General features: G+C 55.3%; 2 protein-coding genes across 5 annotated transcripts; both read left to right on the forward strand.

The window, feature by feature from the left end:
- The first annotated feature begins 5104 nt into the window (after positions 1 to 5104).
- PLIN3 (perilipin 3) lies at positions 5105 to 16748 on the forward strand. Of its 3 annotated transcripts, none has more exons than XM_059719730.1 (8): positions 5105 to 5226; positions 11155 to 11252; positions 11806 to 12001; positions 12990 to 13072; positions 13441 to 13843; positions 14403 to 14602; positions 14838 to 14942; positions 15056 to 16748. In XM_059719730.1, exons 2-8 carry the CDS (start codon positions 11172 to 11174, stop codon positions 15767 to 15769), a joined length of 1782 nt encoding a protein of 593 aa, XP_059575713.1. In that variant the 5' UTR covers positions 5105 to 5226; positions 11155 to 11171; the 3' UTR covers positions 15770 to 16748. The 3 variants fall into 3 exon arrangements, with proteins under 3 accessions (XP_059575713.1, XP_059575711.1, XP_059575712.1); XM_059719728.1 differs by having other exon boundaries at positions 5106 to 5226; positions 14838 to 14966; XM_059719729.1 differs by lacking the exon at positions 5105 to 5226 and adding an exon at positions 5683 to 5931 and having other exon boundaries at positions 14838 to 14966.
- A 603-nt stretch (positions 16749 to 17351) lies between these two features.
- TICAM1 (TIR domain containing adaptor molecule 1) lies at positions 17352 to 21946 on the forward strand. Of its 2 annotated transcripts, none has more exons than XM_019484021.2 (2): positions 17352 to 17482; positions 19326 to 21946. In XM_019484021.2, the coding sequence occupies exon 2, from the start codon at positions 19558 to 19560 to the stop codon at positions 21649 to 21651; it is 2094 nt and encodes a 697-aa protein (XP_019339566.2). In that variant the 5' UTR covers positions 17352 to 17482; positions 19326 to 19557; the 3' UTR covers positions 21652 to 21946. The 2 variants fall into 2 exon arrangements, with proteins under 2 accessions (XP_019339566.2, XP_014460416.2); XM_014604930.3 differs by lacking the exon at positions 17352 to 17482 and adding an exon at positions 17535 to 18004.
- The last annotated feature ends 101 nt before the right edge of the window (positions 21947 to 22047 follow it).

The following is a 22047-nucleotide window of genomic DNA, read 5'->3' on the forward strand; positions in this document are numbered from 1 at the left end:
TCCTACCAATGCAGCCCTGGATGCCGTTAGCCTTCTTGGCAACACTGCCAGCTCATGTCCATCTTATTGTCCACTGTCCCCCCTCCAGGTCCTTTTCTGCAGAGCTGCTGCTTTGGAGAGGGGGCAGGAATCAGGGCAGACTCCTAAGGAAACTTTTCAATCCCTGGCCCAAGGGACATAACCCCCAGCCCCAAAAACACAGCTGACATTTAGTGAGCCCTTCCTCCCCTGCCTAAAGGTTCGGGGCTGTGAGTCTGGGAAAGAACGGAGAAGCAGGTCTGGGCTGAGAAGCAGCAGCCAAGTGAGCCCGAAGGCTGGGAGAGCAGCCAGGAACAAGTCAGACTTCTTGCCGCTGCTTGGGCAACCTCGGGGGTGGCTGGGGGAAGGAGCAGGCTGGGCTGGGAAGGGGGATGGAGCGACTGGGGAGGCAGGAAGGACATCACCAAGCCTGGGAAGGAGGAGCAGACATCTGCACATGCTGGGCAGCCGGAGACTGCACAAGACCCCTTTGTGTCTGCGTCTGCTGGTGCAGCCGGGAAGCAGGGAGGGGCTGTTAGCAAGCCCTTGGCCAGGAATGCTCTGTGCAGGCCGCCTTGCTGGCGAGAGAGTGGGGCGGGCCGGGAAGCACAGGACCCTCCAGGGCTTCATCTCACACCTTAAAGCCCAAGCCCAAGGGAGCGCTGAGTCCAAATGGTGTGCACTGTGGGAAGGGGGCTGGCAAGCTTAATCCGATCACTGCAAAAACTGGGCTTTAAGAGACAGCATCCAAATAAAGGACTAATTAACCAGGGAGAAGCCCAGCATGGGCTGTATGTCTGACTGAAGAATAGAAACAGCTCCAGGAGCAGCTGTACCCGGGCAGGGCAGGGCAGGGCACAACCAGCCAGGCGGGCATGGAGGGACTTGTCAGTAGCTGCTGCTACAGAAGCAGCTGCAGCATCGCTCCGCGATGTGACCGACTCCTCCAGCTGGAGGGGGGATGACACATGACATCCCCACCAAGGCAAGGACCTTAGAGATCCTGCACAGTCCAAGACTTTGTCTGACCCACAAAGGGAGAGGGATGTGAAGGCGCCCCTTGAAAACTGTCCTGAGGAAGCTGGCCCTCCGCCTTCCCACGGCGCTGCCCTTCCACCTGCCCTTAATGTCTTCGCATGAGGAGAGGAGTCCCCAGGTCTCTGGCACTGGACCTGAACCTCAACGGCAGACCGGGGTTAGGGTCCGGAGCAGGACCCAGCATGGCTGTGCTGAGACGCTGGGTGCCCTCAACCTCTCTATGGAGCTGCTTTGAAGAGGGGAGGCATACGGGAGACAAGGGCTTTCCCTGGCTGAGTGTCCAGTACTGGGAGGATGGGGATCCACTGGCTACCATGGAAAGGAGCAGTCAAATCTTTAGGGCTGGATCCCATGTTGCCTTATGTCTCTGGCCCCCATGAACAGCACCCACTCGGAGAAGCGCCAGCATGCACCAGGGTGAGGAGGGGGCAGAGGCTGCAGCAGCTGCCCGCCAGTGCCTCTTTGTTGCAGGCTCCGGTGGGGCTATGGGAGGGGGTGCACAAGCTGGGGCTGACCATGTCTGCTCCTGCAGCTGACCCGTGCCCCCAGCACAACGTGGAGGGGGAGGTACAACCCACTGCTCCACAGCCCGACCCTGACTCCAGCACCAGCGGGAGGTTAACCAGGTCCCTCTCCATCTCCTGCCCCAGGCCACAGCCAACACTTGGTGTAAGCAAGTGCAACGCCACGGAGGCCCAGCAGCAGTTTCCACTGCCCCATGCAACGTCCCATGCACACCGGGATGTAGGGAACAGGGCAACAGAGGCCACAGGAGCTTGCCATTCTGCTGCCTTTGGGCCCAGGGCCCAGTTGCAGGGCGGGGAAGCAGCCGCAGAGCACGTGCGCTGCTCCATGGCAGCCTGGAGAGAAGGATTCCTCCCCACCTTCCCCCTGCAGGGATTCACCACCCAGTTCAGGGCTGGGAACAAGCAAGCGCTGTCACGATGCCTGCCAAGTACAGCTTGTTCTCTCTAACAAGCCACGGCAGTGTCAGCCCGGCCCCAAAGGCTACTCCTGGAGCCGTGCGGCTGCGCCAGTGAGCACGAGCTCCATCGACACGTGCTCCTTCGCCCTTGCTCTGCTAAGGTCCTGCATCCCAGGGCTAATCAGTCCATTTTGGCCCAAGTATACACCATGCTCATCTCATCACAGGCAGTGACCCTGAGTGGCAGCTCCTGAAGAGTGAGGATGCTGTAGGGAGGAGCTGGGAGGAGAGGAAAGGATGCTTTCCATCACTATTATCAGCTGAAACTATTTCTACCCAAAGGACCCTTCCCAGAGAAAGGAGTGTCAGGTGGGAGAGTCCCAAGGCAACAGAGAGGTAGGAATGGCTTCTGGGGTCTTCAGGACCCCTCATCATCTGCAATAAGAGGCAGAGAGGTGCAGGGAGCACCCACCATCCCAGGACACCCAATACTGTCACCCATCGATTGCCCAGGGAGGCAAACCTGAGCTCAGAATCTCATGAGCTACTTGCTGGAAGCCCAAGGGCCTCACTTGATTCAAGCATGGTTTGGACATCAAAGCAAAAGACCCAGCCCACAAGTACTCTGCGCTCATCCTTGCCTCTGCCCTGGGAGATGAATGGGGTGAGTTGCTGGCAGAGTTCATCAGCAGAATAAACCCAAAGAGCATCAGTGGTGCCTTCCCGACAGCAGTTACAGTCCCCTTGTTGAGGGCCACGGGATCTATGGGAGGGCGCTGGAGAAAGCAAGGGGGGAGGCGTACAGCATAGGGTCCTACCCCTGCCAGCAGTGCTACCTGACTGCAGAAAAGGATCCAGCCTCTTGCCTTTGTTGGTGCAGCGCTGTGCAATGGCAGCGGGTATCTCTGCGGGGGGCTTCACACCATCTGGGTACAGCCTTGCCCCTTGCTGGAGAGCTGGTCCCTTCTGCTCAGGCATTTCCTGTCCCCCAGCACCCCTTCACCACTGTGTGCAAACCTTGCCATCTCCCATCTCTCTGCATGCAATTCCCCGCACTCTCCGCCATCCAGGCCCCTCCGTGGGAAACGACTTCTTTCTGGGTTGACTTCACAGACAGCCCATCCAACAGAGGTTTTGCTCTCTGTGATGGAGATGGAAGGGTTAATGTTTAGTGGCTTCTTGCTGTACTTCCCCAAAACTGGTGCCTACCAGGCACTGGGCACACGGGTTGAGGTTGCATCGTGGTGGGAAACTGCCCAAACTAGAAGAATTTAAGGAATGTCCTGGGCTGCCAGATGCTCTCAGGATGGGAATAGAGGCCCCAGGCAAGGAGCAAGCAATGGTGCTCTCCTCCCACTTCTGTCCAGCTACCTCCTTTCTGCCATCCCCTCCCAGCCAGGAGTCACCGAAGGATGATCCCTTCTGCATCCCTATACCCCTAAGTGGGCTTGTGATAATCTCTCGGGGCTCACGGGAGGTGTGAGCTGCTCAGTAGTCACCGGGTCGGGGGCAGAAACATCACCTGCCAAGCACCAGCTGCGCGCGCCAACCTTTACGAAACCCGGACTGCGTTCTCAGAACATCCTGTCGCCCGCAGCATGGGTCGGAGGCTGCGTGTTGGTGCTCGGGCTGGTATTGAGGGCAGTCCCACTGATTGCTTAAGCCCCACTTAGGCGTTGCACAAATCATGAACAATAGCCACAAGGGTGAGCGTGCCCCGCCCGCCCGCTGCTGGGCCACATTCCAGCCACGCGTGGGGGCACATGAATTACAGCCTCGTGTCAGGCCCCTCGAGTGGCACAACAGACATGAGTAGCAGGAGGCTTTTACTACATGACCTAGTTAAACTCCCTCTCACCTGCTTGACAACAGGCAGCTGCCACCAATTTACCCTTCCCCTTCCGGTGCTGCCCGCCAGGTGCCTTAACAGAAAGCGGGGCTATACACTCACAGCTCTGGTTCCTCTCAATGCACGTGACAATCCTACCCCAGGCTGGGCACCTGGAAACTAGGAGATGCATAATATTGTGCGCCTGTTAGGCAAATCTGGCTCATTCTTTCCCACACCTCAGTTTCCTCAGCTGCAAAATGGGGATAAGAAGGGTCAGCACAGTGTGTGTGAAACAAGCTTTATGATCCCAGGGAAAAAGGCAGGGCAAAGCAGTAGCTGTGAGCGTGGCCGGTTGTTTCTATGACAAAGGCACTCGCTGCACCAGCTGGGTCCGGGGCCTCACTGTTGCAGACACCAAACTCCCACGTGGTCCCTGCACCCTGGAGCTCAGCGTTAACCTGAGCCGGCGTGTCGCCATTCCTTGTTGTGCAATGCAGCAGCCAAACAAGATCTCTCGCAAGGAGGGAGCTCTGGTTCCTCAAGTAGCAACGCATCCGCGCTCCAGGGCAAACAAGAACGGACTTGGGAACAGCCTGCTTTGGGCTCCCAGGTTTTAAGGCACTTTGTATTTGCTTCTCCTGTCTCTTTAGGGGATGCACTGTAATGTCGGGGGCTCCGGTGAGCAAAAGAGATTTCCTGGAGATAACATGCCCCCCAGATACATCCGCAGGCGCACAGGTGGGCACTGGTTTGCATGGAACGAGCTGCAGGACTTGGCGTTTAGGGGTTTAAGCAGTAGGAGCTAAAAAGGGACCACGTGAGGAGCTGCAGAGAATAAGTGGGCTTCATGAAAGAGAGACTGGTTCCCAAAATCCAGATTCAGCACTGAAGACAGGGTGTGAATGACTAGTGCCTTGTGGTTCCCGCATAGGACGCATCCCACATTGCCTACATCATGCACCCCGAATCCTGGCTGTCCTGGGGGTTTCCAGTTCGGGAAGGGCGATCTGGGGTGCTCCCTCAAGAGCTTCCCAACAGGAACCCCCATGTGTGCACATGCACACGCAGCTCCCCGGGAAACGCAGTCCGAATCGGTGTCCTTCCCAATTCCCAGCCTGATTTCAACTCTGCAGGGCCAGGGGCATCTCGGCTCCCACACCTGGAGAAGGAGAGGAGCTCTCCCCTGCCCTCCAGCCCCATTGCCTGACAAGAAGCAGTACATGCCTTTAGCCACTTCCCTCTTCCCGGGCTTGCAAAACCCTAGCCCTGCCTTCCCTCCCCAGGTGCCATTCCTGATTGGCGGTGCGAGACCATGACTCCTTGATTGGTTTCTTTTGGCTGTTTGTTATCTAGACAGATGCTGAGTAGAAGATTGCCCTGGACAAAGATACCTCGGGAGGCAGCAAGGAGCCAGGTAAGCCTGGGCTGGGGCACAAGTGTGCCTTTGTCTGCATGCATGCAAACTTCCCAAGGACTTGTGAGTCTGTCGCAGGCGAACTTCAGAGCCCAGTCCAGCGCTCGGGATCTGGTCTCCACAGCAACAGCGAGGGAGAGAAGAAACCTCTCTCCAAGTTTGGAGGCCAGGCTCTCCGTCTGCCCCGTGGACTCTGCTCTGTGGGTTACTGCTGCGGCTTTGTCAGGGGAGGGTTTAGAAACTCGGGGCCAAATTCCCTGTTGTTCTGCGCCTTGTGCGGCTAGGGATGGCGACGTAGAACAAGCAGGATTGCAAAATCCAACGGCAGCTTTTGCCCTGGGTGTCAGGAACTGTACAAAGTGCAGCGCAGGGGGGAATCGGGCCTCTGCTTTGGCTCTGGGGTACTGCAAGGGGTATAAAGGGTCTAGTTAGACGCTGCCCTCTTCTCCTTGCTCCCGTCAGCCTGTGCATGAGAGACCCTTTATGTCCCTCAGGGATCAGGGCTAACGGGATGTGCTGATCGCGCAAAACGCAGACCACTAGATTCATGCTCGGAGGAATTGCTTAATGCTTTGTTTGTGAACTGGGGCACCCGGGTCCCTGTTGCTGTCTGCAGAAAACTGTCTTGACAACTGAGCATTGGGAGACGGGTAGGCGATCCCAGGAAGGGCGGTTGGACCGTGAAGTCTGTTAGCAAAGCACTGAGTGAGTTCTGGTTTGCTCTGTTGTTAAGGTGGTGCTGGGCCTGACTGGTGGTAATACAGGGGCAGGCATCAGAAGTTGATTTTTCTGCAGGAAAAATTGTTTTTTTTAATGGAGAAGTTGATTTTTCTGCAATGCTGACACCCGGTACAGGCACAAATCGCATGAACTAGCTGGGGTGACCTCGGAGTCCACTCCTTCCTACCTTTCCCCATGCAGGTGTGTAATGCAGTGAAGCCCAGCTGAGCTGGCTCCCTGCAAAGGATCTCTTCATTCAACAAATCAGTCTAGAAATCCTGTACAGGGACAGCAGCAAATCCTTGGACGTGGTGACGGCTGAAAGTGCTTTAGAAGCTGTCACCCAAGGAAGGAAAAGCAAAACTCTGTTGGGACTGGGAGACTTCCAGGGCAGATGGATGCTCTAATGCTGAGACTGTGAGCTCTGTGCTGAGCAAGGCACCGTTACAGTCCCTGACCCTAATGTCAGTCTAAACTCAAGAAATAGGAGGCACTAGGAAGGCTGGAGGGCACCATGAGGTTGCTGCCCCTTCCTTGCCCAGCGCCTCTATGTCGCATAGGTACTCCAAGTACTACTAAGTACTCTCCCATTCAGCTACAGAAATCACTGAGGTCAACTTTTTCAAAAGCAGCTAGTGATCCTTGGGAGAACGGAAGAGACACATCCTGCCCAAGCGCAGGGGGGCTGGACCTGGTGATCTCAAGCGGTCCTTTCCAGCCCCTGACATCTGTGAATCCTTTGGGGAAGGGTGGGGAGACGTATCCAGTTTTGAGGTCCTCCTTGGGTCTGATCTTCACCGAGGCTGGGGACCCACAGCTCCCAGCAGCTTTGAACCCGGGGCCCTGCGTGTCTCAAGTTTGGAGACCCAAATTATTTGCCCTTCCTACAGATGTTTGTCTTGATGGCTTCTTCTCTTGTCTCGAAGCATATTATAGCCACCTCCCTTAGTCACGAGGTGTTGTTATTCCCATATTGTAGCCAGAGGACTAGGGCACAGAGGTTACTTAACTTGTTTGGCCGCCCAGCAAATCCACGGCAGATCTGGGAAGGAATCCAGGTTCAGTGAAGTGCTCTGACCACAACACAATGCCACCCCTGGCTGGTTCCCCCCCACCCAAATGATTAAATGCTATCTGCATTGCTTACTGACGAGCCATTAATTATGCAATCCACTGCTTTCATAGTACATAGCAATCCGGCAGTTCTCACCAGTAGGCTGAGAAAGGCTGGACTTCAATGGTGACATGAGAGGAGATTTCCAGATGGGATCTCTACCTGGAAAACAGCAAAGAAAGCTGAATTGGCTGACAGCAAGCAAGAGCAGCCTGTTTCCACCTGCGGGTGAAAACCTGACTACGATCTAGTGATCTCCTGGATCATCCAAATGAACCATGTCTAGGCTGATACAGCCCTGGAGGGCAGGATGGTTGATTTAGAGAGCCCCTCCTGCAAAGATGAGCCAGTGTTTCTGTTGCAGTGTTTCAAGGGGACGAAGGGGCTTCTGCTGTCCTTAACCAGAGAGCAGTTTCAGTCGCTGAGTGAGGATGGGTGTATATAATAATAAGAGAAAGAAAGGGTTTAATTTTTGTCCACCGAGAGGGCAGGAGGAAGACCCACCTTGTCTCTGCATCCTGGGTGAGGCCGGATCTACTTAATACCTTTGCAAAACCAGGTATATAGGTTACTGCCCACACGTCAAACGAGCAGTGCCACATGCTTGGTGCCACCTACACAGGCTTGTTCTGACAAGTCCTCCCACAAGCATTGTGTCACCGACACAGTCAAATCCAGGTGGCAAACAGGTCTTTCTCTCTCAGGGCCCCTTGGTTCAACACCAGATCTCCTGTAGCTACAAAGGAGTGGCTCGAGATTTGTCACGCAGCGTCTCAAGCTCCAGTTTGCCGACTGGTGGGGAGAGGCAACGATCGTGCAGTGCAAGGCTTTAACTATATATTAACCCAGACTCCAAGGCCACTGCAGCTGGTTGCAAAAGCACACTGAAATTCCCAGGCTAGAAACCAAAAGCACATGCGTGCTGCAGGCAGCGGGAGCAGTGTTGAAATAGCTTTGAGCTTAGCAGAGGAGCTCTGTGACAGCCCTGCCAGCTGATTCAGCCTGCTGAGGGTGGGAGCATCAGGGGAATAACCCATCACAAGGGCGTTGTCTGAAGCTGCCTGTTTCTGTGACCCTACGTCAAGGAAGTTTCCTACAGACTTCCCTTGGTGGATCATGCCTGGATGCTGACGGTAATGCAGAATTCACTGGACCATAGTCCCTACTTCCATCCTCCATCCGTGTGCAAGACCCTCTTGGTTGCATTTGGTGCTTTCAGCCCAGTTGCGTGGCCCAGTTCTGCGCATGGCAGGGACCCCAATGCCAAGCAGTGGGGACACCAGCAAAGTCCCCTGGGCTGTAGGCAACCCTCCGTGTGCCTTCTTATGATCCCCCGAGCAGACAAATCCTCCCACAAGTCACAGGGGAGGAATCGTAGGACGGCTGGACCTACCATAGCACCGACAGGCACAGCAGGAGGCCTGATGAGTGCACACGGCAGCAGTGAAGATGGTGCATACTGGTTTGGGCTCTGCAGCGTGGTTGCATGCAGGCACTGACAGGCCCAGGGCAGCTATGCCCATGCTGCTGTGTACATGGCAACTATGGGGCTGTGCCACGAGACACCATCCCACCCCATGGCATGGCAGAGATGGGGTGACTCCATGCTATGCAGCGGTGTCACATGCAGGATCAAGGCCTCTTGTGCTGAGCCCTGCATAGACCTAATGCAGAGGGAGCCTCCATCCTGAAGACCTGGCCCTGTCGTGTACATCGGCCCACAGGGTTCAAAATGCCGAGGCAGCCTGGCCAAGCCCCGTGTCTGCGAGATGCAAACGCCGTTTCTCCTGCCCTCCTGCAAAACCTGATCTACAATCCCCAGGATCCCCATTTGGAGAGGCGTCCTGCTGCAGGGCAGCGATCTAGCACGTGCTCAAACCCCGTGGCTTGTAGAGGAATTTGAACCCAAGTGCTGACGGTGGGTGAGACTTTGCAGCGGTGCTGGCCATAAAATACAAGCTGCTCACCCTCGGACAGCTGGCTGGTGAGGACCGCCAGCACTGAGACCTTGCAGTCCCTTGAGTCTCCCGTAGCTGTGTATATAGTGAGTCTGTGCTCACACCCCCCACTTCAGTGATTCCCCTTGTCCTCCTTCCTCCAGCTTGCTGCCACCAATGCTGCGTCTTGTCCTCGGTTAATGGTCAGCTCCTCCTGATTCACAGATTGGAAGGGACCTCGGAAGACCATCAGGCCCAGCCCCCCTTGTACCAAGCAGAAAAGACAACTGAGGTCCAGTGACCCCGGCAATCCAAGTACTCTGTGCAATGCACAACGCCATGGGAATCCAGCCTGGGGCCTTTAGGTATTACTGGAGTGTTGTTATAAATCAGGGGTGGGCAAAATGCAGCCCAGGGACCAGATGCGGCCTGCCAGGCCATTCTATGTGGTCCGCGGGGCCCCTAAAAAATTTAGAAAATTCATATTAATCTGCCCCTGGCTGTCTGTCGCGCAGCCCTCGATGGCTTGCCAAAACTCAGTAAGCGTCCCTCCACCCAAAATAATTGCCCGCCCCTGTTTATAAATGAACAAATCAATAGGAACAGCCACTAGGCAGCCAGTGCTGTGTTTGACAATGGCCTTTCAGCGGAAAACTGCAGCTTTTCATGGGAACGTACCGTTTTTGTCAGGAAAGGTTTCTTGCGCCCAGGATGCACTTCCTAGTAAAGCAGGGGAGAGGGGGAGACCCACCCTGCAGGTCCCTGCTCTGCCGAGGGTTTTTCACCATCACTGTCTTTTCATTAAAAAAAGAAAAGAAAAGAAAAACAAGCAAAAACCCCCTTCGAGGTTTCTGTTTGATGCCAACGTGGAATGGAAACATTTCTGAAATTGCACAGTTTCACAGGATGGGGAAACTATTTCCTCTTCCATGTTTAGTAGCTACCCAACCCCAAGAAGAGACCTGTGCAGAGGATCAGCTTAGCCGCCCAGAAAGCCAAAGCATCAGGAGATGCCCCTTGTCCCCTACTCCCAAGGTTGCTACGGCTGGTGGAACCGCTCGGGAGTTCAAAATGACAGGAGATTCGGTAAAGTTTGCACGGCGTGGGTGCAGGCCCATGGTGTTGGCCTGGAGAGAAAGTCCAAGATGCGATGCGTTGGCGGGGAAGGGCTGGATTTGGCCCGAGAGGAATGTGGCAATAATCACTAAGTAGATCACAACAACAGTGCTTATCACTTCCTCATCGTCTCTGGATGCGACTGCTCCCTTCTGCCTTCTTGATGAGAGCTGACATGTGCCGACGCTGCCTCCTGTTAAGGAAACAACCCGACACACGGGGAAACCCATGTTAACATCAGAACGAACGGGGGAAATCTGAGTTTTTCAAAGTAGTTAAGCAAATCCAATTGTCAGGTTAAAAAAAATAGAATAGCTAATGCTGTTATTTCTCTTTTTTCAACCCTGTTGTCATAAAACTGCTTGTGCTAATCAGATTTCTAAAATTAGAACGGTGAAAGCTTGATTTTACTACTCACTGCACAGCTAAGACATGTTTTCTGTCTTGCAATGACTGCAGTCAAGATGACACGTTGAATGATCTCCTTTCTAGCACCATTAAAAGGAAAGGCAGTGAGCAGTGATATGCACCATCAGCGTTTTGCACCTGCAGCGCGTAGGCTTTGGTTCGAGCGCTCTCAATCTTAGGCTGGAGAGAGAACCGTCAGACTGCAAAGTTAAGGCAAGAGCATCCCTGTCTTCCTCCAGACAGGTGCAGCAGACCTAAAAAGGATGAGAACGGCCTGTCTTGAGCTCAGGGAGCTCTACCACTCAAGTCAGCGGAGCTGCGTCGCTCCAGATGGCTTGGGGCTGTGGGAGCAGACTGGGCAAAATGCCATTACTGCCCTCCTACACGCATGCATGGATTGTTGATAAAGGCCCGTATTAATTCATGAAAATTATCAACCTGCGTCGTGTAGCTATTAAACGATCTTTGCATGTTTTTCCCATAAAGAAGCAGTAAGAGCATCCCTGAAGTTCCCAGCTGCTCTGGGTAATGAGCCCCGTCAGCGTGGTTCTGCGCTTTCCACCGACCGTTACTGATAACATCAGAAGTCGTACAAGTCTCACCAGTACAAGTCTTCTTTCTCTTTCCTTTCAGCTGCACCTGACTTTACCATGGCATCTGAAAACAAGGCCACAGATCCTAGTCCTTCACAAGCTGAGGACCCCCTGAATGTGGAGGAACCGCTGCAAGCGGTAGGTAGCCTAGGGCTGCTAGTCCTTTCACATGTAAGCCCGCACACCAGCCAACATGCTTCACTGCATTGCCACTAGCCCAAAACCCAGGTGGGAGAGGAACTCATCTGTCCAGACTTGCGGTCATGGCTCAAGTCAAGATCAATATGGAGACTGCAGTTCTCCTTGCTCGGAGGAGGCTGACAGCTCCAGCTGCGGGTGGTGTGCCATGAGAGCACAGAATGGTCTGCAGTGGGTTTGAATTTCATAGATTTCATAGACATTAGGGCTGGAAGGGACCTCGGAAGATCATCGAGTCCATCCCCCAAATTGGGGCAGGGCGATGTTGAACTTGTACGTGATGAAGTGGCAGCGTGGCCCAGAGCTCTGAATGTAAGCTCCGCTCTGCTGCTGACTCATGACGTGGTCTTGAAGTCCTTTGACCGCTGAGCTGCTGAACTTTGGAAGAAAGAGGAGATTTCATTTAGGGCTTCTCTGAGAAACTACAGGTTACATTTGCCCACCTACCAGAGGACGTGCCACTAATGCCCTTTCTCTCTCCCGCCTTGCCTAGAACGTGGTGAACAGGGTGACCAGCATACCCTTGATCCACTCTGCCTTCAACCTGGTCTCCTCCGCCTACAACTTCACCAAAGGGACGCACCCATACGTCACCAGTGTCTGCACCGTGGCAGAGACCGTGGCTGCTGTTGCAGTGGGCAGCGCGGTCGGGGGTGCCCAGCCAATTCTGAGCCATCTGGAACCCCAGAGTGAGCACATGCTAGGATGGGCGAAGCCTGCCGTTTCGGGGTGGCAGAGCTCTCCTGTGACCTCTGAGACTTCACTGCTGGGGCAGCTCGCGACAGGCCTGCAGGGAGAGAAGAGCAGGGGGGAGGCTTCCTCATTCTCCCATTCCAGCTCTATGTAGTCCCATGGGGCTCACTTTACAGCTGCTGAGTAGCAGTTAGGCAGCTATGGTCTGTTTGAGATGCCCAATATAGGGCAGGCAGAGAAAATAGCTTAACGCCTTTCTACTGCAGATGTTCTGCCAATAATGGCTGGGGTATCTCTATGGCCCCCAGCGCTGCATCTCCTCCCCTAGCCACATTAGAGAGGCTGAGGGACCTGGGCTGATTGAGTCTGCAGAAGAGACGACCAAAAGGGGATTGAATAGCAGCCTTCAGCTCCCTGCAGGGGGTTGCAGACAGGATGGAGCTGGGCTGTTCTCAGCGGGGGGCAAGTGACAGCACAAGGAGCAATGGGCTCAAATTGTAGCAAGGGATGTTTAGGTTGGATATCAGGAAAAAGTCTCTCACTAGGAGGGTGGTGAAGCACTGGAATGGGTTACCTAGAGAGGTGGGGGAATCTCCATCCTTGGAGGGTTTTAAGGCCCGGCTTGACAAAGCCCTGGCTGGAATGATGTAGCTGGGGCTGGTCCTACCTTGAGCAGGGGCTGGGTTAGGTGCCTTCCAGTCCCAAGGTCCCTTTCAACCCTCATTTTCTGTGATTCCAACCAACCTGGTTAAGCCTTTCAAGCAAGAGCTAAGCTTATCTGGCACAGCCTTCAAGGAACTAACTGGTAGATGTGCTGTGCCACTCCTTGCAGTAATATGTGCTGTTCTCCAGCATGCCACTGCACAGGCCGAGCTTAGTGTATTTGCCCTTTTGCAATCTTTTACCACAACTCTGCCAGTATGGGTATGAAGCCAAGCTATAACCAGTTCAGGGCATTAACCCTGTCCCTTGCTTTCTCTTTAGTTGCAAAAGTAAACGAGTACGCCTGCAAGAGCCTGGATCAGCTGGAGGAGAAGCTGCCCTTTCTCCAGCAGCCGACAGAGAAGGTGAGTCCCCCCGCTCTGTGAGGCTTCATGGGGGAAGCTCTTTGTCTCACTTGGATGCGGGGGTTTTGAGCAGCCGTCTGGAAGCAGACAAATGGCAGCGGGAGTGACTGAGTCACGTGAAACATCTTGTAAGAGATAAGAGGTGTTGGGTGAGAAAAGGAGTTACCCTCTCATAGAGAGGATCGGTGCCAGTGTCCATTTCTGGGAACCAAGGGGGTGTAACGCCCATTCACACCAACCTCAGATGCAGCCTGGCTGCCCTTGCCACAAGCGTGAGGATGTTGCCCAGCTGGGCAAAATATTTTTGAGAGAGGGGCAATTTGAGAAGGAAAGCTCTCCGAAATCTTCCCTCTGGCTCTCGCCTACAGGTCCTTACGGACACCAGGCAGCTGGTTGCCACCACAGTGATGAATGCTGTGGATACTGCCAAAGATGCGGTGGCCAGCAGAGTGGCTGGAGCTGTAGATCTAACAAAACACGTTGTCCAGGACAGCGTTGAGTTGACCAAATCGGTGGTCTCTTCCACCGTCAACACGGCTCTGGATGCTGCCACTGGCACAAAAGACACGGTGACCAGCAAAGTGAACGCGGCCATGGGGCAGGGCAGAGAAGCCATCCAGGACGGTGTGGAGATGACCAGTTTCATGGTAAACAGCAGCATAAACACAGCCAAGGCAGTAGGCAACGTGGTGGCTAGCGGAGTAGATGCTGTGCTGTGGAAGTCAGAAGAGCTGGTGGATCACTACCTCCCTGTGACAGAGGAAGAACTGGGTGAGAAAGTGCTGAGCTGCAGTCAAACACAACTTCCCCTTTTCCCCACCCAGGCACAGATCCTGTTGCATCTGCCAGCCCAGAGCCTTCTCCTGGCTTGGGGCAGGAAGGCTGTTTTGCATTTCTCACCCCGTTGGTTTTCTTTAAATCCGGAGTTGCCCTAAGAGTTCCCAGCGTTTGTCTCGTTTGCCTTGGAGTCGGTGAGCAATGAGAAGCAGGGGGCATGTTCATATTCAAGTTCACTGCTCTGCAGATGCCTCCTGGCAGGTGCCAACCAGTCCAGATTCAGTGTGTGGCATGGCTACTACTACTGATGGTAACCTCCACCTCCTTTGTAGCGCTCTTCGTCCATCAGTCTCAAAGCACTTTCCCAAGGGAGGCCAGTTTCTCTAAAAAAACCCATTGTACAGAGGGAGAAGCGGAGGCACAGAGACAAGGAGTAGGGATTAGATCTTTGTAGGTGGAAGATCCTTGGACCACCATAGTTTGTGGGGGGTGGGGGTGTCGATTGGATACCCTCCTGTTGGTAACCCAACCTCTCTCCTATTATTCCCTTTAGTTCAACTTGCCGCATCCGTGGAGGGGTTCAGCGTGACTTCTGTGGAGCAGCAGAAACAGCAGCAGAGTTACTTTGTGCGCCTGGGATCCCTCTCTAACAAAGTGCGCCACCGAGCCTACCTGCACTCCTTGAACAAGTTGCAGCTCGTCAAGAAGAACACCCAGAATACTCTCTCCTACCTCCAGCTGGCCATAAATCTGGTTTGAAGATGTGCCTTCCTTCTTTTCCCTAGCGTCGCCAGCCCTTCTCTCCCAGGGTTAAAGCACGCTGCTCTCAGGGTGCCCGGGGGCTGCATGCCCACCATGGACCCTCTCTGCACTACAGCCTGGTTGGGCTGGGCCTGTGCACTCTCCCTTCACAGGCTGCTATAAGCTGAGAGCTGGGACCCTGCCCAGCTGCCTGCTGATCATGCTGTTCCTTGTGTCTCCTCCTCAGATCGAATCTGTAAAAGAAGGTGCTGGCCAGAAGCTTCAAGAGAGCCAAGAGAAACTCTATGAGCTGTGGCTGGAGTGGACCCTGACCCAGCCAAAAGGGACGCAGGTGAAACTGTCTTCTCAATCAGAGGTACCTCTGGGGGGAAATATTTAAAGCGCTCTCCCCTCTATCAGTGGAAGGTTACGCTGAACCCATTTCTGTCTCGCCTGTCTCCTCAGGTAGAGCCTCGTGTTCTAGCCATGCTGCGTATGATCACCCTGCAGCTGCAACCTGCCTACACGAACCTGATGAGCAGCATTCAAGGCCTCCCCAGTAGCATCCAGGAAACAATGCAGCATGCCCTTAGCAACATCCAGCAGCTCCAAGCTTCCTTTTCCAGCGCTTGCTCCTTCCAGGACCTCTCCACAAGCATCTTGTCCCAGAACCAGGACCGAGTGGTGAAACTCCGAGAGTCCCTGGATACCTTGCTGGATTACGTGGCAAACGGTGTTCCCCTCAACTGGCTTGTGGGCCCCTTCAGCCCACTTTTCCAAGCCACAAAGGCATCACAAGATGTTAGGATGACAGAGAGAAAGTCGCCCACGCCAGAAGAGGGGACCCCCAAAGCCCCAGCAAAGCAGGTCACCGAGGCTCCCAAAACCCTGGAGAAGCAGGTCACCGAGACTCCCAAAACCCTGGAGAAGCAGGTCACCGAGACTCCCAAAACCCTGGAGAAGCAGGTCACCGAGGCTCCCAAAGCCCAAGAGACCCGTGAAGCTCCCAAATGCTCAGAGAAGGGGGCCTCTAAGGCACCTGCAAAGGAGGCAGATAAGTCACCTGAGAAACAAAAGGAGGCCACTAAAGTACCAAAAAGAGCACCTAAAGCGCAGAAGATGGAGGCAGCAGGTGAAGCAGAGGAGCTGAGCACCAGCGTGCCAAAAGAAGACCCCTGAAAGGCTCCAGCTACTGCAGCTCATTTCTGTGGGAGGGACACGTGTATAACTTCGGTCACTTGTACAGCTGCCAGCCCCAACGGGCGGGCGACTGCCATTCTCTGCACCCAGCTCTCATGTTATCCCAGCCTCCTGCGATCCACCTGGCCCTGCGTCTTGCAGGAAACTCGCTAACCAAGGTGGCTTGATTCCAGCGAGACGGTTGTGCCCGTCATCCTCGTGGTTTCTGAAGCCTGCTGCGCTGGGAGGGGGGAGCTCTTAGTCTGGCTTTATAAGCTGCGGGTCGGCACAGCGGCATGCCTGGGTTCTCGCCCTTTGCTGAGACTACGTGCCTAGGAAAGCGACAGTGTAGCAAAAAGTCAAGCATCAGCACTAAAGGCATCCCAGCTGTGACAGCTTAGATCAAGGGGGCACTGGATTTAAGGTTTGATACCATTTGCTTCCACCGACCGTTACAGCTGCCCGTTTTACACACTACAGTGTGTCACCTCCTTTCTGATCCTTCTGCTCCATTCCAGGCCCAGCTCCGGGAATGGTTTTGGTTGCCTTCTGCCCCTCAGATTTCTGTTTCCACAATAACCAGCCCCTTCTCTTGCATTGAAATTGGAAGCTGCGCTTTTTAAAGGATCAGTTTTCTGTGGGATTTGTACTCCCCATCGCTTCAGTGCATTTAAATTCTATTCGCAAAAACTTACTCTGCCCCTATTTAGTTCATCCCAAGTGCTCAGCAGTCACTGAAAAGATGGCGCAGGGCAGCTTTTATGGGCGTTACTAAGATAGATCCGGCTTGACCATTGTTATGAGGCCAGGCCTGTTGCAAAGGGGAGGGTTGGGGGATGCGCGGGTACCTAGTGCCGAGTGCCTGCTGCGGCTGTAGCTTGTTTCAGGGATCCAGAGACAAGCCACGTGGCTGGGCTAGGACCGAGTGTCTGGAAAATGGGAACCGTTGGCTTTGAAATAAATCTTGTTTCCAAATCCAGACAGGTTTGTGGGGCCTGCATCTGCCTGCGCGCCAAGCTGGAGGGAGGGAGGCCCTGTGGGCTGGGAGAGCTGGAGCCGAACAAAGGCAGCCAGTTCTCCCCTTAGGCGGATGGAGGCTTTCAGCGCTGGCAGAGGGGCCGTGCCACTGCTTCTGCTCCACCGCCGCGCTTTGTCTCCGGCTGGTTCTTGCCCCTTTTCATCGTCTTTTAGGGGCTGGAAGGGGGCCTGACAGATCGTTGGCACTTGGGCAGGAAAGACCAGATGAAATGGGCATCAAGACTTTGCTTTTTTTTCCCGCCCCGGATCAGCCCGCGGCCCTTCCCAAGGAGCCCCAGCCCTGCGGGTCTCTGGGCATGGGCCAAGCCCACGACCCCCTGCTGAAGCCGAGGCCTCCAGTGCCCCCGCTGCAGCCCGGCCCTCCCCCGCAGGCCTGCGAGGCTCGTGCCAGGATCCGGCCCAGCCCGGCCGAGGGGCTGCCCCGCGCCGCCTGCTCTGCCAGGCCCAGAGCGCCCCCCAGCTGCGCCCCCGCGCAGGACTGGCCCCGCCCGCTTGGAACGTTGAGTTGCAACTCCAATGTATCCGCTGCCATTGTGGCGTCACGACACCCCGCCCCCCGCTGCGCTTCCAGGTCGGATTGGGGGGCGGGGCGGGGCAGGGCAGCCTCGCTGCCCGGGACACTGTCACGAGGCCAGGCCCGGCTCGGCTCGGCTCGGCTCGGCTGGCGGCGCCCAGGTAACCCTCTCCCTGCCCCGCAGCGGGGGGAGAGCCGGGGGGCAGCGGGAGCGGGGTGGGGCTGCCGGTGCCCAGGGAGCAGGGCCATGCCCGACGCGCCGGGCCCAGCAGCGAGGTCTGGGCTCCCGCTCCCCAGGGAAGGCTCCGCGGGGCAGTGGGGCCAGGTCCCCCAGGGCTGGCATCCCCCGGGCTTTTGAAGAAGCTGAGCTGCCTTCCAGCAGGCAAGGGCATGGGAATGAGGGCCCCCAGGAGATGCAGCCTTTCCCCTGCCTTGTGCCCGGGCACCTTTCCCGGCTCCCCCACCCCCCGCTTTGCCAGGAACTGTCTGCAAAGGCAAAGGAAGCGATGGAGCAGGAAGAAGAACCTCATTAAAGTGACCCTGGACTTGGGAGGTTCCCAGCCGAGGCCTGCTCTGCATTTCTCTGTCTGTTCTCGCCTAAAACGGGGCGTTTAAGAAAAGACTAACTCCTTTCGTAGCCCAGAAGTGTCTGACGTTCGTGCAGCGGTTAGTTCTGGGACAAGGTGCGTGAGCAGAGCAAAAAGAAACTCGGCCGGTTGGTGCGACGCGTCTGAGTCACGAAGGGAAAGGAGTAAACACCAGTGGCAAAGCTCTGGGTTTTGCTGCCCCTGTTTGAAAGGCGAAGGGGATTTTTTTTCTTAGAAGTTTCAGTGAATCACAATCTTTCAGGGGAAGGGATGCAACTTTAGATGCGTTCAATCTGTCATGAAGCAACTGGAGGATTTTTGCAAGCTAGGAAAAAAAAAACCCCGAGCGACTTAAAAACAGGGTGAAACTGTAAATTTCCCCCAGGGATCTGGCTTGTTGGGGCTGTTTTGAAACACTGTGTTTTGGGATGCTCTTATAAATGCTGAGAGATTTTGCAGCAAGCCAGGTAGACCAAGAGCAGGCGTTGGTAAGCAGCGGTTCTGCTGAGTGCCTGACCCACAGACCTTCCACTCCTTGGCCAGGTCTGTCCAGGCTACTAGTGAGGTCTGGTCCTAAATTTAACTTGCTGCCAGAAGGCGAGGGTGAGTCCAAGAGTGTAATAGGATCCAGGGTTTAGCTGTGTGACCATGGATAACAGGAGGGTCTGCAACGGCGTTTGAGTGGATACAAGTCTGTTTGCCAGGGGAATAAGTGCACATCCTTTGGTGGATATAACCTTGGAGCCACCGAGAAGTTTCTCTACTGGGCAGTTGATTTTATAGCTGCTGGTTAACGAGGATTCCCCAAGGCATCTGGTGTTAGCTGCAGCCACAGACAGGACTCCGGGTGAGATGGTGGATTGTTGCTCTGATCAGTTGGGTGACATACCTAAATCTGTTAATGATTTCAAGTCAAGTTAGTCCCGAGGCCTGTGTGCCCATTGGGGCACCTTAGACGCGGTAACAACCCTCCTAGGTTAGTTGAATTGCTTTGCATCGCTGGTGATTCTTGGGGCAGAGTGACCTGGTGGTGTCCATCTCCTGTCCAGCTCTGGATGACTCTGGGCTTGTCTGCCCTTTGACAGGTCTTGTTTTTAGTCCTGCTGAGTGTCCACACACCCTCCTACCCAGGCTAGCCCAGGTGGGGGGGTGCTGGTTTAGTCTCTGACAGCCCAACCAGTTAACGATTTAGCCATTATTATTTTAAAGCACTTACTGCAGGGATACATGGGAACCATGTAGAGCCTTCCTATGAGCTTACCACGAGGATCGCAAAGTGAATGGTAGACTATGGGGGTACGACCGAGGAGTGACGTTCTTGCTAAGGCACGGTGCAGACGGTGATCTCAGATGAGTCCAGGCTGGAGCACGAGGCTGTCTGCCCGTCACGTTTCTGTAACTTTCTGTTCTCTCACAGGTCTGGCAGGTGAGCTCTGAAGAGGGAAGGGACAACAGCATGACACCACAATGCTGAAACCCCTGGGGAGAGAGAGAAGCCGCTGAGGATGTGTAGCACCCAGAGCCTGCCAAGCACCGCACAGAATGTAGAAAAGAAACCGGCCTTTGCTTATTCCAGGCCCCAGAGAGAGTAGTATGCTTTTTCCATCCCCTGCTTCTTCGGCGCGTTGTCTGAATAAACAGCTGATGCAATGGCAGAGAGCGCAGAGACCCAGCCCACATTTGAGGACGTCTTCAGTCTTTTATCTAGGATCCCCGAAAATAGACTCATTAGCCTGAAACATAAGCTGAAGCACATGAGACCCAGCACAAGCAGCAGTAAGTTACTGCAAGCCATGGTCTTGCTGGCTTTGGGGCGGGAGGCAGAGGCTAGGATCTGCCTGGATGCTTTGGGAGAGGACACGGGAGCCTTGTATGTCTGCAGGACCAGACTGGGGTCTGCAGGGGTGCCAGCAGGCTGTGTGGACCCAGGGACGCCCCAGCTGGATGCAAGCGCGCTGTGGGTCCTGGCACAGATCTACTCTCTGCTGGTAGAGGAGAAGGTGTGCAGTCAGGAAGCCAAAATCCGCGCCTATAGAGCTGCCATTCAAGCTGCCAGGGCCAGTAAGGGGAGCCTGGGGGAGCGGCTGAGCAGCTTGCTGGCGGAAGCTCAGGAACAATGCGGCATGGACATCAGCCTGGCAGAGAGAGGGGCCTCATTTGAGACGCTGAGATCAGACCCCACGCTGTTGCAGACTGCCAGCCCGGCCTCGGTGCCGCGGAGTGCCCCCGTGCAGATCGGGAGCACGCCAGGTCTCTCGGGCCCACAGACCTTGCGTTCCTCGGGCAGCCCCGCCTCCTCCGTCAGCCACTTCGAGATTAGCCAGTCCCCGACCGTGGAGTATATGACCCACTCAACTCGCCGTCACCACAACCCTGGGCCCAGCAAGCTCTGCGGAGGCGGTGCCAGCCTTGCCGTGCACAACAGTGGGGGCAGTGCCAGTCACATCGCACGGGACCTCGAGCAGCTCGACAGCGCCTCCGCAAACCCCCTGCAAAGTCAGCCGAGGAGCCGTAGCCTCAGGGACCGCTGTGGCGGGAGCTCTTGTCACCCATCGCTTCCAGTTCCTGAAACTGGGCTTCCCTCGCAGAGTGCCATGCACTGCCCCGTAGAGTGCAGTGATCTTCCCAGCACAGTGCCACCCAAGCTGCAGAGGCCACAAGAGAGCGTGCCCAAAGAGCCAGAAAAGGAGCCGCACGTGGGGCTTCCTGGCTCCAGTTCTAGCACCATCCGGCTGCCAGTGGAGGATTCTTATGTTCCAACAGGTAATCGGAACATGGCATCTTCCTCCTCCTCCATCTGTCCCCCTCCGTCTGTCCAACCACCAGCACTGGCACCGGCACCAGTAACTGCCCCCTCATCAGAGCCAGACACTGGTGAGAGCAAGTTCTTCAGTTTTGTGGTCGTGCATGCCATGGAGGATGTGGACATCGCCTGCCGGGTGAAGGAGCTGCTGGAGAGCATGGGGGTCCCAGACGGCGCCACGTTCTGCGAGGACTTCCTCGTTCCCGGGCACTGCCAGCTGACGTGCTTCCAGGACGCCATCAACAACTCTGCTTTCACCCTCCTGCTGCTGACCAAGAACTTCCAGTGCCGCTTGTGCACGTACCAGATGAACTCTGCCCTGATGGACTCCATCCTGCGGCTGCACAAGTACAACTCGGTCATCCCCTTCGTGCCCAAGGAGTACCCCTTGAAGAAGGGGCAGATCCCTGGTGTGCTGGCAGGGCTAGTGCCCCTGGATGAGAACTCCCGGGTGTTCACCAAGAGGGTGAAGAATACTTTTGTCCTCAGCAAGATCAAGGAGCAGAGGACCAAGTGGAGTGAGATACAGCAGATCCAGGAGGCACACAGAAAGCAGAAGCAATACCAGGAGCATCTCCAAGCGGTGCAGGCGGCCTTAGCGGCTCTGAACATTGGGTCCCAGCCAGGCTTCTTGCCCCCCATGCAGCTGCCAGATCTGACGGGACTGCAGCAGTTTCTGTCGAGCCTGTCAGCCCAAGCAGCCTTAATAAACCAGCCTTACCCAGGTGGGCTGTTCATGCCTGGCTACTCGGCACCCTCCCCTTCCCAACCGTCAGGTCTCCTGCCGGGTCACCAGAATATGGTGCCAGGGACAGGCCACCAGCCCCTCATCATTCAGAACGCACGGATGGTGCAGATTGGGGACCACAATCAGATGCAGGTGGAGAGGACCCAGTCGGTATCGGAAGACTCCGATGAAGAGACCAGCGAGTGTAACTGAGTGGAGGGGGTCAAGAGCTCAATGCTGCCCAGAGAAGTTAGCGCTTGGTTGGAAGGCCCTTCAGCAGGGATGGTCGGCCTTGCAATGCGAGCGCGAAACAAAAAGATGTCCTACCTCCTCCCCTCCTGTGGATGGGGAGAGTGGAAGGAAATGCCCCATCTCTGCTGTTGGATGAGAGGATGTGGGCTCCAAGCCCATGACAGCCTCTTCCTCCTTCGCAGATACTGGGGCAGGAAAGTGTTTTCCCAGTTTTGAGGGACCCGCAAATTTTAGAAATAAATTTTTTATTAATTTATTCCCTGTTTCTCCAAGTGCTCACTTCCTTGGCAGGGCAGGACAATCCTGGGGCATTTTGTCTTTCCCCCGGAGCGGTTTGGTGTCCCTGAAATGCCCATG

Source organism: Alligator mississippiensis, chromosome 16, assembly GCF_030867095.1.
Source record: "Alligator mississippiensis isolate rAllMis1 chromosome 16, rAllMis1, whole genome shotgun sequence".
NCBI classification, from domain to species: domain Eukaryota; kingdom Metazoa; phylum Chordata; order Crocodylia; family Alligatoridae; genus Alligator; species Alligator mississippiensis.